This window comes from Taudactylus pleione, unplaced genomic scaffold (genome assembly GCF_031769625.1).
Source record: "Taudactylus pleione unplaced genomic scaffold, aTauple2 ptg000092l, whole genome shotgun sequence".
In the NCBI taxonomy this organism is placed as follows: Eukaryota; Metazoa; Chordata; class Amphibia; order Anura; family Myobatrachidae; genus Taudactylus; species Taudactylus pleione.
This window is the reverse complement of record NW_028284494.1, coordinates 17942244-17959217: the sequence shown is the minus strand read 5'-3', so window position 1 is coordinate 17959217 and position 16974 is coordinate 17942244. Positions and strand designations below refer to the sequence as shown.

Below are 16974 nucleotides of genomic sequence, written 5' to 3'. Positions count from 1 at the left end.
TCTATTGTACAGAAAGGAAAACTGGATGAACTCAACTCTATACTTGCCAGTCATGACAATTATAAGCAACAGCTGTGCATTGACGACACATGGGTTGAGTTTATCGAGCTTGACCTTGATGAACAGGATGAGAAGAATGAAGGCGCTGATACTGACCGACTTTTGGGAGAGGAATACCCTAAGTCCCATAGCTGCTTGGGTGTAAAAGACGACGACTCAGGCCGGGCCAGCTGTTGTGAACCTGATATTCCCGAAACTGATTTCAGCAACAGCGACACATGTGATGGAACCTCGGATACTGGGCAACCTCAAAGTACAAAAGACAACCAAGCAGACCTTCTGTGCCTTAGTGAGAAATCAAGTTATGGAGAAGTGCCTACAAGTTCTCAAATGCCAAATACAGAAAAGAAGAGCACAAAACCAGAAGGTGCAGAAGTTTGTCCCTTTCCCTTTAATGAGACCGTAAATACCCCTTCTGCAAAGCAAATAAGCAGCAGCGGATCCAAGCCAGGTATGGATTTCTATGCTCTTGTAAGTGATATTACACCAGCAGGGAGACTTCTCCTCTCACCTGGGCAAAGGTTGAGGATGGAAAATGAAGAATGCAGTGACCCCGCCATCCAGCATCCCACCAACCTCAACACGGACAACTCTTATATCTGTGAGGCGGCAGTGTCGGCATTTTGTGCTGTGAATTTCCCTACAGATGCCTCACGAAATGTTCAACAGAGTCCTAATGTTGACAGCTACTTCACCCCAGAAAGCCTTACAGTTGCCGCAATGAGCGCTCACGTGGCAGACAAGCCTTCAAGTTATGAGACGCCTGTGGCTGAATATACCTCTGTTCACATAGTAAACTTACCGCAAAACCTTGTGCTTAACACTACTGCTCCGCCAGGCAAGGAACGTGTTACACCATGTGGCTACATGTTCACAGAGCAAGTGAACAAAGTGATGTTATAATACATATTTGTTTCCTTTTCAAATTGTACTCAACCAAAAAAAACAACAACAAAAAAACATTGTCTACGAGCTTTTATATGTTTTATCGTGTTAAAGCTTAAACTAATATATTCATTGTAAAAAAAAAACAGAAACGCCAGAATGTTTATCAAATGATTTCATTTTTGTAATAAATTGTAGCGTAGAGTAGCTTGTTTTTAGTTTCAGTTAGATATTCTTCTTGTGGCGCCAGCCAGGTTTAGGCAAGACCTTAAATCTACGGTCCCCACAGGATCGTGTAAGTTGCGTCTCTGCAACAGTCAAGGCAGTAGGGTTTGCCTTTCATCATGTCAAAGAGATTGTCGAAAAAGGGGATAGCTCCCGGCTATTCAGGCATGGTCCCTAAAGTAGCCCTGCTTGGAACTCCTGACATTATTTGTACTGGGCTTTTGCCTTGTCTGTCTTGAAATTTACAAAACTGTAACTGTAGACAGGAGTGGCGACTTTTGTAATCGCCTGCCACATAGGATGCAAGTCCATATCAATGGTTGTCCAAACATGGACAGTGCTTTTAAGTGTTGGATGTTTTTGTTCAATGAAATCGGGGTTTACAGAACGATGGAAAATACAGTTGCCATTTGCATGATGCACTATGCCAATTATTACATTTGGGGTTGAATACAAAAAGAATGTGAACGGACCAGGTTTGTTATGAACGAAAAAAACATTAAACTAAAGCCGATATATTTTCTCTTGAAATTGAAAGCATGAATTATATTATGTAAGGCTGCATGTTTTATAAGCTGTGTCACATGACTGTTGCGCAAATGTAGCCCCTGATTTCATAAGGGCCAGTCCGTACCCCAAAAATTATATTCAGCATATATTTCTTACCATCGGAAGCCTTTAACTTCTGATCACTGTGCTCTTTGTATATAAACAGATAAAAAATATAGAAGATATAAGAAACTGCTATTTTCATAATATATGACCTATAAAAGACATTTTCATTGAAGCATCAAGTCATATTTCTTAATTCTAGCTTTTACAGTTTTCATGGCCCATTTATCAGTTTGATATATTAAGCAGTGAAAAGGGTGGAGAAATGGACCAGTGGAGGTGTTTCCCGTAGCAACCAATCAGCTCCGGGTAGCATTTATCAAGTACTTTCTAAAAATGATAGGTAGAAGGTTATTAGTTGCTCCGGTAACTTCTCCACTGGTCCACTCCTCCACTGTTTACACTGCTTGATAAATGTTCCTATGGTGTACAAATCTTAAATGACAGAGATTGGCCGATTTGTGGCTTGCCAGTTGATAGTAATCTATATTACCTATATTACCCACGATGGTCAGCCAGGATATGATGGGAGATATATTTCGGGAAAAACCCGCCCATGAATCAGGACTAATGGGGGCATCAGGATATGTAGTTAAGTCAACAAAGGAGTCACAATTAATTGGAAATGTTGCATTATTTTACCCCCCCAATAATGTGATGATTTGCAAGTTATTGCAATTAACTATTCAGATCTCTTCTGGCAGAAAAATAAGAAAAGTGATTTCTAACCTATGTACTTATGTGCTGGAGCTTAAAGCTAGCACATATCACATACAACCTAGTTTGGATTGATAACGGTCTCAGATCTGACATCCACCATTTTCCTTTTTACTGCAATAGATTACCAGGCATCATTGGGTCTGATTCAGCTGCAGACGCAAATCTGCGATTTCTGCAGATCGGGCAAATATTTGCCATTGTGCATGCGTGTAAGTCACACTGCGCACGCTTCGCTTTGCAATTACGTATGCACATAGTTATCATTTGCAAAGCAAATGTCATGTGGTCAGCGTTTGGGGGAGGTAACGTGGGGGGGTGGTTAGCGGAACACAGGCGTGTCTGACCGTTTAAATGCCGTTCCGTGGGCGTGCATAAATTAGCCATTGCGATTGCTTTCACAGCAAAGAGCTCTCTGCGTGCGAGGAGAGTGGCTGTATTTGAGACAGGTCAGACCTGCTGCAATGGCCGCCCGATCTGCGTCGATGTTACCAATGTTTATGCAGGTACGACACGTAGGACGAAGATGAGCAGGCAGCAGTGGGCGACCCTATGTCCGGGTAAGCTTTTTGACTAATAGCATGTTTTCGCAGTTGCATTCTATGTGGGATAGTGGCTGCGATCGCATTGGCGTCCTCTGATAAATCAGGCCCATTGTTCATACTTTATAACAATGTTTACTACCATAAAGCACAGCAGAAACATTTAACAACATGGTTTACATATCAATTTGTTTGGAATCAAAAGGTATGTTAAAAATTAGATTGGAAGATAACGGTTATAATTGAGTAGGTCTTCTCTTTTATTTCATTACACTACATTTAATACATGCGTATTATGCCGTTTCATGAATATAGTATTGGTTAATTGGGGAGTGTATTTGGGACATAGGGAGAAAAGGGTTGTGATACAAAATATCAACAGTGAGAATGTCATCATTCAGAATGCCGACGCGGGCGGTTTGCCGACATGGATGTTGACATGGTCACAATGTCAACATTGTGCATTTCATCATTAAATATTTATACTGTTAAAGCCCTAAACCTAACTGCAGCCTAACCCTAAATGTAACTATAAACCTAACTGCAGCCTAACCCTAAAAAAGGTAACCATAAACCTAACTGCAGCGTAAACCTAAAGGTAACAACCATGAACCTAACTGCAGCCCAACCCTAAAGGTTACCATAAACCTAACTGCAGCCCAACCCTAAAGGTTACCATAAACCTAACTGCAGCCTAACCCTAAATGTAACACTAAACCTAACTGCAGCCTAACCCTAAATGTAACCATAAACCTAACTGCAGCCTAAGGCTAAATGTAACCATAAACCTAACTGCAGCCTAACCCTAAATGTAACACTAAACCTAACGGCAGCCTAACCCTAAATGTAACCATAAACCTAACTGCAGCCTAACCCTAAAGGTAACCATAAACCTAACTGCAATAACCCTAAAGGTAACCATAAACCTAACTGCAGCCTAAGGCTAAATGTAACACTAAACCTAACGGCAGCCTAAGGCTAAAGGTAACCATAAACCTAACTGCAGCCTAACCCTAAAGGTAACCATAAACCTAACTGCAGCCTAACCCTAAAGGTAACCATAAACCTAACTGCAGCCTAACCCTAAATGTAACCATGAACCTAACTGCAGCCTAACCCTAAATGTAATCATAAACCTAATTGTAGCCTAACCCTAAATGTAACCATAAACCTAACTGCAGCCTAACCCTAAATGTAACCATAAACCTAACAGCAGCCTAAGGCTAAATGTAACCATAAACCTAACTGCAGCCTAACCCTAAATGTAACCATAAACCTAACTGCAGCCTAAGGCTAAATGTAACCATAAACCTAACTGCAGCCTAACCCTAAATGTAACACTAAACCTAACGGCAGCCTAACCCTAAATGTAACACTAAACCTAACGGTAGCCTAACCCTAAATGTAACCATAGACCTGACTGCTAACCCTAAATGTAACACTAAACCTAACGGTAGCCTAACCCTAAATGTAACCATAAACCTAACTGCTAACCCTAAATGGAACCATAAACCCAACTGTAGCCTAACCCTAAATGGAACACTAAACCTAACTGCAGCCTAAGTCTAAATGTAACACTAAACCTAACAGCAGCCAATCCCCAAATGTAACCATAAACCTAACGGTAGCCTAACCCTAAATGTAACACTAAACCTAACGATAGCCTAACCCTAAATGTAACCATAAACCTAACTGCTAACCCTAAATGTAACACTAAACCTAACTGCTAGCTCTAAATGGAACCATAAACCTAACTGTAGCCTAACCCTAAATGTAACACTAAACCTAACTGCAGCCTAAGTCTAAATGTAACCATAAACCTAACTGCAGCCTAACCCTAAATGTAACACTAAACCTAACTGTAGCCTAACCCTAAATGTAACCATAAACCTAACGGTAGCCTAACCCTAAATATAACACTAAACCTAACGATAGCCTAACCCTAAATGTAACCATAAACCTAACTGCAGCCTAACCCTAAATGTAACACTAAACCTAACGATAGCCTAACCCTAAATGTAACCATAAACCTAACAGCAGCCTAAGTCTAAATGTAACACTAAACCTAACGATAGCCTAACCCTAAATGTAACCATAAACCTAACTGCAGCCTAACCCTAAATGTAACCATAAACCTAACAGCAGCCTAAGTCTAAATGTAACACTAAACCTAACTGCAGCCTAAGTCTAAATGTAATAGTTGATAACGGTCTCAACACTAAATACATATGTCCATGTTGACATTATGTCCATATCAAAATAATGGCTACATATCAGATAGAAGAGCATTTAAAAGAGCGAGGCAATTAGTGACCAGCACTTTTTCAGTCTGCATCTCATTTTATCATTTCTTAGGGATTGCTTTTGCACAATTTGTATTTTCACTAAACTTGATGCCTAGGCCAAATATTTCTCAGTATCAGAAACGAATGCCAGTTACCCACTGACGTTAAAAGCCATGTTTTCATTCATGTCTTCTAACACCTGTGAATCGACCCTGTTGGTTCCAGCGACACCTATACCCACCTCTGCATGTGCTTGCGGTATCAAGTAGCATTGACACGGCACTGGCCGCAGGTGTCAACGCTGGTGGCCACTTCATGTCTCATTTTTTCGCAAAAGGTGATCGCATTGTCACTGCCGATTGGATAACGTCAGTGGGTCACTGGCCAAACACTACATTGAATATGCAGGTTATGTGTACTTTGTAAGACACGCAAATGCGCAGGGAATTTAGTTACATGTTTAATGTTGTTAGTAATATATTCTGATTGGGAGTAAAAAGAAGCCTTTATATATTTCCTTTTCCATTCCTGCTAGTTTGGGGAAGGTTTCAGAGACGTGACTTGTCAGTAGAGTAGAATGGTTGTGTATATTTAATTCAGTTACTAGATAAAGTGTTAAGTGCAGGTGTGGTGTAGCCGACACTATGGTGGTGTTTCACGTGAAAGGCAATGCAAGGATAGTCAGTGAATTTTATATTGCGGGTAAGTCAATGACTCTCATTCGACTTGGTACTACAGTTCCCATCAGTACTGATCAATGCCAATACAAGTGTCGCAGCGAAGGCAGCCATTTTGTGGGCTGAACATGCAGCTTATTAATTCACAAGTGCCTCAAGGATTTTAATCAGGCCGCCTGAATACTAGTCATGAAGTGCCTCAGTGACGTCTCTAGTGAAGTGAATATTGTTCAGCCCACAATATGTTGTTTTATATATGGTGTGCAGTTTGCAGGAGTAGGATGGGAACTGTAGTCCATAAATATATGGAATGCCAGGTACTGCTATGCCGACATTGGAAATGCATTACAAAAATGAGAATCATGCTTTAATTATATTAGGCTAACTAGCGTTACATACCACGTAGCCTGGCACAATACAGGTCGCTATGTATGTATACGAGAAGTTACTTAAAACACTTCAGCCAGCATTACAAATGATATATTATAAAATATATATATATATATGTATGATAAAAATGTTGCCTTTAAGGTAGAAATGGTAAATAGCTACTAATTTACTGCTGAGTCTCTCTTACAGCTAAATTATTTAGTGGTATAATAAGATTTATTAATTCTGGACACTAATAAGGAATCTATTCAAATGAAATGTCTCACTGGATGTTTTCTGCTTGTATAACATTGCAGCTTTTAGGTTATTTGTTTTAGATATCTCCCAAGCACAATTATTAAAGGGGAAAAATAGCTTTATACATATCAAACACATTAGTAAATCAAGGCCAGAATTAAGTATGCAGTATTTGGTATGGATGTTTTCGATAACTCTTCTATCTGTCACTACTACTATGGCTGGTCATATAGGTCATTACATAACCAACCAAAGCTACTGTAAGTTACTCTGTAGCCATTGTTGTGCCAATAAGTGATACTTTTATATATACATTGTGCAATTCCCCGAACCCCCGACGGCGTTTGATGATCAGTGTGATCTGTCGGGGAATCCAGGAAATTCTGCAGGTTAAAAATCCCTAATTTGGCAATCCCAATAATATTTTGGTCGGGATCGGCAAATCAGAGAAATCCAAAAACTTTTGATCACCCGAGCCAGGCATCGGGGGATTGGGGATTTGCAGTAATCAGTTGCAGATGCATGGGCCCCTTTAGTCAATGTAGTTCTCTAAAATGATACTTTAATTTCTTACTAGGTTTTCTAAAATGGCAGACCAATTTTGTGCCACTGTTTGTATCTATTATAATTGCACTCCCATTTAAATTTCTTGGTATCCTGTTTTGTCTTATCCACAAACAAACAACGTATAACACAGGTTCTCAAACTCGGTCCTTAGGTCCTCAAACAGTGCATGTTTTCCAGGTCTCCTTACAGAATCACAAGTGAAATAATTAGCTCCACCTGTGGATCTTTTAAAATGTATCAGTGTGTAATGACTACACCTGTGCACCTGCTGGGTGACCTGGAAAACGTGAACTGTGTGGGGTCCCAAGTACCGAGTTTGAGAACTCTGCTGTATAACATCAGATTTAAAATAAACATGTTTTGCTCACAATGAGGATTTGAGGATGGCAGGTTCGTAATTGTGAAATGGCCAGGCAGACTCTTCTTCATGTTGGTATGATGTCTCAGCACAGTTCCACATGCCCAGTCTAAGGTACGGGGTATGTCATCCCACACCTCCTGCCTGCTATGAAAAGGAGTGTGCTCTGCTTTTGAGCAACAGCACTCCCACAGGCCCTACTTATAAGGACTGTTTACTACTGATCTACAATTCTAACACAGCAGTAACAACAACAGGGCTATTAATCTTTTCTTGGTGGTTATCATGGTGCACTCAAGAAAAAAAAAACTTTATTCTTGCTCGGGCACAAGAATAAATCCAGTGGGGACAAACAACCATGAACAAGGTCCACCAGATTTGGGGGGAGGGTTTTCTTCTCATTTTGACCACTTAAAGATAATTATAAGCTTAACAAAAAAGCTAATTTATTAAACACATTTTAATAATGGCAATAAGCCAATTTATTGTATTATTTTTTTTTGTTTCATTTAAATAATGATTAGTTCTCTACTTTTAAAAACAACATTTGCAGTACTGTTTGTTCTATGTATAAATATACAAATAACTTTTTTAAGTGCCAATTTGTTCCTTTTAATGTTAATTAATTAATGTTTATTGTGTTTATTTTATCCAACATCATTGATAGTTGCAAACAAAGTTGTGTTGTCTTTCATATTTCCACATTTCAGTTTTGCTAAAGATAGTAAGTTTTCTATCTAAATATACCATTTTACAATATGATTTAAAAAAAAAACAAATAGCAGCCAACTACAAATAAATGTTTACAAACCTCTATAACTCATCCACAAAACTTTAAATATAAAAATATAATTGTAAATGACCAGAAAGGAAGGTTATCATAATTAGTATAAAATAACAAGCAAGAAAATAACCTTTGAGCATTTCTATTGCATAGATCATCATAGATAATATATATTGCATTATAATGAAAAAAAAAAAAAAAACAGCCAAAAATAGCTAAATACCTCAGTCAATTTCCGAATGTCAGTTTGGTACTTTTCTGGTTACACAAGTCATTATAAGCCATTCAAATGTATATTTCCATTTATATTTGATGTACATCATTGTTATATCTGTGTTTGCTTTTTTTTTTCTTTCAGACTTAAATAAATTTATTTTCTTGAAAGTGTATTATCCAGAGTGTTGTTTCTTATTAAAAAAAAAAAGTATCAGAAAAATAAATTCTGCAATTTTAAATCAAACCTATGATGTAATTTATGTTGTGCTCTTTAGGCCGGAATTAAAGGTTGATTTGAATCAATTTGTGCCGTGTAAAAATGTCACTTGCATACAATTTGTTGCATTGCACATATGCACAATTTAGGCTCATATTTTAAATTGAGTCTTTGTTTTTGGAGAGGCATATTATGACGCTCACATGTGGGATACAGTGAATGCATGGAAACCCAAGTCAACCAAGTCCTTTACAGATGCAGAAAACTCTCTTAGACAAATATTTAACAGATACATGTTGACTTTTTACCCAGGCCACATGAGAGATGCTGAAGGTGTAAGCCAAGGTGTGTAAGCCAAGACAAAATATAGTGAAATAATGAAAATATTTATTCATAATAATGTTTCACATGATATTGTAACTAAACATTATCAAAATTATTTATAATTTTATAGTATAACAGAAATTTCAGATTAAGTTTGGCTTTCATCAATTTGTCCTTTGGTGCATATCACTGCTTCACATAATTTGGACATCAAGACACCATTTGTAAAATTTCATTGCCATTGCACAAACTTTTCTGTCTAATTCATCCCAGTTTCTCAATGGGATTGAGATCAGGTGACTGAGGAGGGCATGTCATAATTTGTAGAACTTTCTACTTTTCTTTACTTTTCAAATAATTGATACACAGTTTAGATGTGTGTTTCGGGTCATTATCTTGTTGTATGATGAACCCCTTTCCAATATTTCGAGTTCCACTTGGTACAGTGTGTTTTACAAAAATACTATGGTATCATTTCTTATTCATAGTTTATGTTATTGAACTAAATCTCCAACCTTTCCTCCACCAAAACCACCCCAAATCATGACAAGACCACCACCATGTTTAACTGTATGACTTATACAATTGTCTAACACATGTTCTCCGACCACTCTTCCAATATACTGATGTCATCTGGTTTCCGAAAATGTAAAATTTTGACTCGTCGGTCAAAATACTTTTTTCCAGTGTCCAATACTGGTGGTCTTTGGCCCATCGAAGGCGTTCTACTTTATTTACGTACCTCAACAATGGTTTTCTGCAAGCTATGTGACCATTTAGACATACAATATGTAGACATCTTTTAACTGTATCAACTAATATTGGAGTTTGTCTAATTTTATTGAGTTCTTTGTGATTGCAGTTGCTGGGAGTCTTTTTTTTTTGGTTACTCATTACAATAATGTATTTATCTTCCCTTTTTGATGTACACCTTGGTCATCCAGAACGTTTTTTAGTCACGGTTGTACGTGTTTCTTTGTATCAAGCTAATGTATACGTTATTACTCTAGACTATGAAATTTTTTTCTTTTGAAGCAATTTGTTGATGCGTATAACCTTCTTTAGAAAGAGTTTGAATGTTGCCACGCAATTCAAGTGAATACTAGCGTGTTTTCTTCATTTTGTTGTTATGGTTATTATTATTGATTTTAACACTGTAAAAAAAGGAAATTAAAATTATAAAAGTAAGATATAAAATATGAAATTGATAAAATATATTTTATATAAAAAATATTTAATAAAATTAATCAACATACATACCAGATTTATTAATAACCAGCTCTAAATTACGTAAGGGTTTTTCACACCCTTTTCACATTATTTTAGTTTCACCTAAATTTACTAAAGGGCAATTGGAGTAGAATTTGTATAATTATACTCCAAGCCCTAATTATCACATATATTTAGTAAATAGATCCCATTTCCCATAATTGTAATGGGAAATGCGATCTGCCTGAGATTTACTAAAAATAAATTGTGAAAAAGTACCAGGGGAAGCCCTGTGATAATAACGCCACCTGGAGATGGTGCTATCCAGGCTTTCCCTTGGTTACTGGACTCCTGCTCTGCTCTAACAGGCAGAGCAGAGCCCGGAGCCATCCCTGGTGATCACCTGTGTGGTCTAAATGGACCACAAGCTGATCACTGCTAAAAAAAAAAATAGTAAAAAAAAAACCTTAATCCAGGACCGGTGATCAGTGTTCCGGTGATGTCCTCCCTCCGGTCAACTGGTCTCCCAGCTCCTGCACTGTGACCCTGGTCAGCTGCTGCATTAAACAGCTGACCGGGTCACAGTGCAGGATGGGAGACCAGCTGACTGGGGCCTTGGATGGAGGACATCACCGGAGCAGCGATGACCTGCCCGGAGGTAAGTAAAAGTAAGGGTGGGTCACGGAAGTGGATGGCCGTGAGGGGGGATGAGGGGTGGCCGTGAGGGATTGAGGGGGGGGGGGAGGGGGATAGCGGTGGCCGGTCTACAGATGTGCAGAACCTTGTCACTGTATTTTTTCAAAAAAATACAGTGATAAGGCTTCGCAGAGACAGAGCTTTATCGCAAGCTCTGTCCCTGCAAGAGATTTCTAATAAATCCCAGTGATATTACCTGAATTCTCAATGTGAAGTCAGTCGGAAATATCACACTACAATCTGCATTTTAATGCAGATTGTAGTAAATAGAGCCCATTGAGATAGATTCCAGCCATATAACATGAGAGGGAAGTTTAGAGACCAGAATTACCTAACTGAGAACTTTCTACCGCAACCCCCCACCTCATTATGCATTTTATGTAATTCTATGTCAGTGATCAATCATCTTTAATTTTTAATTTTTTACATTTTATTTTCATACTGTTTCCGCATTATATTTGGTATTTGATAGATATAGATTATATATCTATCTATATATATTGTGACCTTCAGTCGGGTTAGGGGTCCCTCTCCTGGGGTAGAAGGACTCCTTTCTTACACACACAGCAGCCAGGAAACAGCACACCAGTCTGGATGCGAGTACAAGCTGGTCGGCGCCAGTCTTTATTGTACAATGTCAGAAATTACATAAAGAAAACATAAACATAAATCCTAGCCCTGTCTGGGCTCTAACTTCACAAGTGATTTCCCTCACTACAATAACCTGGCAGGGCCTAATGCCCTCACCAGCAACAAAAGCACAGCATAGTCCTCACAACTAGGTTTCCCAGGGTCTCTGAGCAAACTCCCTGTGTGCTCCCCAGGTGAGACACTCAGCCCTAAACAAACTAAGCATATGTTGGCCATTCTCAGCTGGAAGCCCTAATGAGCCTGTTACCAAGCTGAAAGGCCCAAAACCTGGAGTGGCCGTGGGTGGAGCCCTTCCTCTCACCCACAACTCCCATTACCTAAACCGGCTTTTCAAAAAGCCGAGACTCAAGCCTGCTACACTGCAGACTTTCCTCTGGGGATTTTAAACACATAGGACAGGAATCTGGGATAAATGTCCCTGTCACAGACCACTTTACCAGTGATCCTCAGGGCTGCCATCAGAAATCGTGGGGCCCGGTACTGACAAAATAGGCAGGGCCCCCCTGGGGGATGGTGCAGAGGTGGGCGGAGCTGTGTATAATGTGGGTGGAGTTACACTGGGGGGTGGGACGTCAATTGGTGATTAAACCAATTTAAAAATTCTCAAAGTTTGGGGTCGGGAAGGAAGGATGGACATGGGGACACACGGCTGGGAAGCCTGGACTGGGAGGGCACAGAAAAGGCTGAACTGGGGGTGCACAGAGCAGGGAAGGCTGGACCTTAATTGGTGGGCACAGGGCAGGGAAAGATGGCTGGACTAGAGGGGGGCAAGGCAGGGAAGGCTAGGTGTACTAGTGGGGAGGCACAGGGCAGGACTGGGAAGGGGGGGACAAGGCAAAAAAGACTGGCTGGATTAGAGGGCACAGGGCAGGGAACGATGGCTGGTTTAGGCTGAGCACAGGGCAGGGAAGGCTGGCTGGACTGGGGGGGGCACAAGGCAGAGAAGGCTGTCTGGACAAGGGGAGCACAGGGCAGGCAAAGGCTGGCTGGAGTAGGGGGTTTGGGTAGAGAAGGCTAGCTGCACTAGGTGGAGGGGCATACGGCAGGGACTCTGAGTCCTACCTTGCTTCTCAGCGTCAGTGGGCCCGGCCCCGGGAGACAGCGGTGCAGATATACAGCAGCCTGGGAGAGACAGCGCAGCGCTGCCGGCGGTATTTCAAATATGGCGTTGGCCGCGAGCCAATCACAGCTCGCGTACCAGCAGCCAATCAGGAGCAGCCATTGAGGCCACTCCTGATTGGCCGCCGGTCCGCGAGCTGTAATGCTCGCGGCTTGTGACATGTTTCAAATCCCGCCGGCAGCGCTGCGCTGTCTCTCCCAGGCTGCCGAAGCCTGATTCATATTATCTGCCCTGCTGTCACCGGGCCCCCGCTCTGTCCGGGCCCGGGACTCCAGGCCCGGCAGACCCCCCCTGATGGCGGCCCTGGTGATCCTATCACAATATATATATATATATATATATATATATATATACACATATAGCCAGAAGAAACCAGAAAAAACTGGTATACCAGCACATCAATATTCAATGCAAAAAAGTTTTTATAACTCCATTTCAAAAAAGATTTTCATATGGTTTTCATAAGATTTTCATTTCAATTCATTTCATTATCAATGGTTTTGCTGCTATCCAATAAAGTTGTTCTGTCGAGCTGTATACATTTCTGTACAGCTTCTCGAATTTAATTTGGATCGTAGCCCCGATTGACAAATTTCTTGCCCATCTCATTTAAAGCATTTAATAATTGATTTCCATTGGAAGTTATGTGGACCACACGGAGAAGTTGTGAATAAGGTAAACCTCTCTTTAAGAGGTAAAGGATGAAATCTATCTGTGGACAAAAGAGTGTTTTTGTCGGTTATCTTAGAGAAGACAGAAGTCTCTACTACACCAGTTGACACATCTACATTCACATCTAGATAGCGAATTGTCTCTGTGCTGAAACTGATGGTGAATTTAATAGCCATGTATTAAACTTATTGCTGTGATCACATAGCTGCAACATCACTTCCGGCTATTTGACACGCATCTCCGTTGGACCGCTCGAGTCACTTCCGGGTCCCCGTTGGACGTGGTGGACAGCACGGCCATGCATTATAGAGCTATTTGATACTAAGGTGAGTTACACAGGTGTCTGGGGTTATTTGATTGACCAGATGCGATGCATTAATAATGGTATAAATGGGACGTAGGTTCAGTGTTGGTTATGCCCCAGGAGGAAGGTGCCGGAGGGCGCCGAAACAGCTGTCGGGCCTCATACCACTATGCTGCTATATCGGTTCACGATACACAGTTACTTATAAGTACTTTTTGCTGAAATGCACTTTTCTAGCACTTTTGTACTTTATGTGAACTGATACTATGTCAAATTTATCTATGAAAATCTTTTTTGAAATGTTTGTTCTGTGTTTTACCATATAATGTAGCCGAATCTGGGGTCATCAACCACATGCGCCTGATTCTCTCTAACTATATTACTTAAAATAGCCATGTATCAAACTTATTGCTGTGATCACATAGCCAGAACATCACTTCCGGCTATTTGACACGCAAGCTCCATTGGACCGCTCGCGTCACTTCCGGGTCCCCGTTGGACGCGGTGGACAGCACGGCCATGGATTATAGATCTATTTGATACTAAGGTGAGTTACACAGGTGTCTGGGGTTATTTGATTGACCAGGTGCGATGCATTAATAATGGTATAAATGGGCCATAGGTTCAGTGTTGGTCATGCCCCAGGAGGAAGGTGCCGGAGGGCGCCGAAACAGCTGTCGGGGCCTCATACCACTATGCTGCTATATCGGTTCCCGATGCACAGTTATTGATAAGTACACTTTTTGCTGAAATGCACTTTTCTAGCACTTTTGCACTTTATGTGAACTGATATAGGGCCTGATTCAGACCCACTCGCGAGCGGCTGTCCGCTCGCAAGTGGGTCGATGTTATGCACTGAGCATGCGCACGACGGAGGGAGCTCCGTCGTGCGCATGCGCCAGACGCGACGAGCGAAGGAAAGTCCTTCGCTCGTTGTGTCCGATCAAAGCGGGCGTGCTGTCAATGTTGATTGACAGCACGCCCCCTTTGGTGGGCGTGCCGGGGGCGTGCCTCCCTGACGGGGGCGTTCCCACGGGAACGCCTCCCGTCAGAAGCCGGCCCACTGACATCACTAGTGATGTCAGTGGGAGTGATTTTGGCTCTGATAGAGCCAAAATCACTCCGGAGCTTGCGGTTGAAAACCTCAACCGCAGGCTCCGGCTCGCAAATTCGATGGTCGCGATGGTCTCGACCATCGCGGCCATCACAAAGCACGCTCGTATAGCCTGTGGGTGGTGACCCACAGCTATACGAGCGTCCAGGAGGACGCTCCATGAAAATGGAGCCCGGCCCTCATTCAGAGCGTGCGCTCTGCTCAGAGCGTACGGCTCTGAATGAGGGCCATAATGTCAAATTTATCTATGAAAATCTTTTTTGAAATGGAGTTATAAAACCTTTTTTTGCATTGAATATTGGTGTGCTGGTGTACCAGTTCTCTCTGGTTTCTTCTGGCTATACATAATATATGACCAAGCACCCAGAATGCAAATGATATTGTTTGAGTGTGCAGGACTTGCAAAATTTTCTCTATATACATATATATATATATATATATATATATATATATATACAGTATATACAGTCAGGTGTATAAATATTGGGACATTGACAGAATTTTCATATTTTGTCCTCTATTCACCACCACAATGGCTTTGAAATTAAACAAACAAGATGTGCTTTAACTGCAGAATTTCAGATTTAATTTGAGGGTAATTACATCCAAATCAGGTGAACGGTGTAGGATTTACAACGGTTTCTATATGTGCCTCCCACTTTTAAAGGGGCGTCTTTACAAAATAGCGAGCGCATGTTTCGTTCGCTCGCTCAGACATAGAGGCGTCAACAGACCGCAAAGAGCAAGCGCTCAATTTAAATAGCCGGCCCCTTTTTCTGAACGAGCGTCCGCAAATAGCGTCCGGCTCTGAATCAGGCCCTAAGTTTGTCAATGGGTGCCATGTGTGAGCATGACCTTTCTAAAACTGTACTGGAAGAGGAGCCTCCTTCCACAACTTGTGCATCCTCTGCAAATTTGGGGATGAGCAGCACAAGTCAACATGCTGACATAGAAATTGAGGAAGTGCAACAGGATGATGATGTTGATGATGAGAATGATGAGGATGTTGTTTGTTAAATCATGCCCGAGTGGAAACAGTTGTAGACCATGATAAGTAAAAGCCCATAGTCATGCTTGGGCATAAAACAAAAAAATCCACTTCTTATGTGTGGAATCATTTCTACTCAAATCCGGACAACAATTGTCGAGCCATCTGTACACTTTGTCACGCCAGAAGAAGTAGAGGTAGGGACCTTAACCATTCCATCTAGGAACCATCCAAAGTGTTTTCAAAATTCAGAAACTTTGGCTAAAAAAGTCAAGCAGTCTGGCATCAGCTAACTCCATTCTCTCTGCTAGATCCAAGCACCTGGCATCTTCACCACCAACACCTTCATCAACAATATCCTCAATCATGATTGGAACTAGTCCTGCATCCAATTTGATAAGGCTAACTTAGTCCTCCCCTATCCTGGATTCCTCTGAAGAATCCTTGAGCACTACGCCTGCTGCTGTTGCTACTGGGAGTGGATCTTCATCCCAGAAGGGGACCAGGAAGACTACTAGTAGTAGTTAAAAAAAATTGACTGTTAAACAATCCTTTGCAAGGGGGGAGCAAGTATGACAGCAGTCACCCTGTTGCACAGCGGATCACTGACACCATAACATCTATGCTGGTAGTAGATGTGTGTCCGATATCTGCCATAAGTGCAGTGGGTTTTAGACAGTTAATTTAGGTCCTGTGTCCCTGCTACCAAATCCCATCTTGGTTCCACTTCACTAGAAAAGCAATTCCCAGCCTGTACCTGGACATTAATAAAAACTTAATTAGTGTCCTCCAAAATGCCATTGTACCCAATGTCCACTTAACCACAGATATGTGGACAAGTGAAACAGGGCACATGCAAGATTGCATGACTGTAACAGCCAACTGGTTGGGTGTATTGCTTTTAGCGACACCAACAGCAGCAGCATCTAAGAAACAGTAGCTCATTCAAATATAGACTACTCTGTGTAGCACTGGTTTCACTAAGAGGCATACAACTGACAACCTCTTAGAAAAACAGGGAAGTCATTGCAAAGAATAGGGCGGGTTACAGCGGATACGTTCCAGAGGCAGGCATGGTAGTTAGGGTGGGTACTGTATTGTGAGGCCAGGGAGTAGTCTGGTTA

The 16974-nt window shown here is 41.2% G+C and overlaps 1 protein-coding gene across 1 annotated transcript in view; it reads left to right on the top strand.

The window, feature by feature from the left end:
* Positions 1 to 8726, top strand: part of GHR (growth hormone receptor) — a 342139-nt gene extending 333413 nt beyond the window's left edge. The window contains exon 16 of the mRNA XM_088469447.1: positions 13 to 8726. Within this exon, the coding sequence (XP_088325573.1) occupies positions 13 to 963 (951 nt within the window). The 3' untranslated portion in view covers positions 964 to 8726. The remainder of the gene's footprint in view (positions 1 to 12) is intronic.
* Positions 8727 to 16974: the final 8248 nt, after the last annotated feature.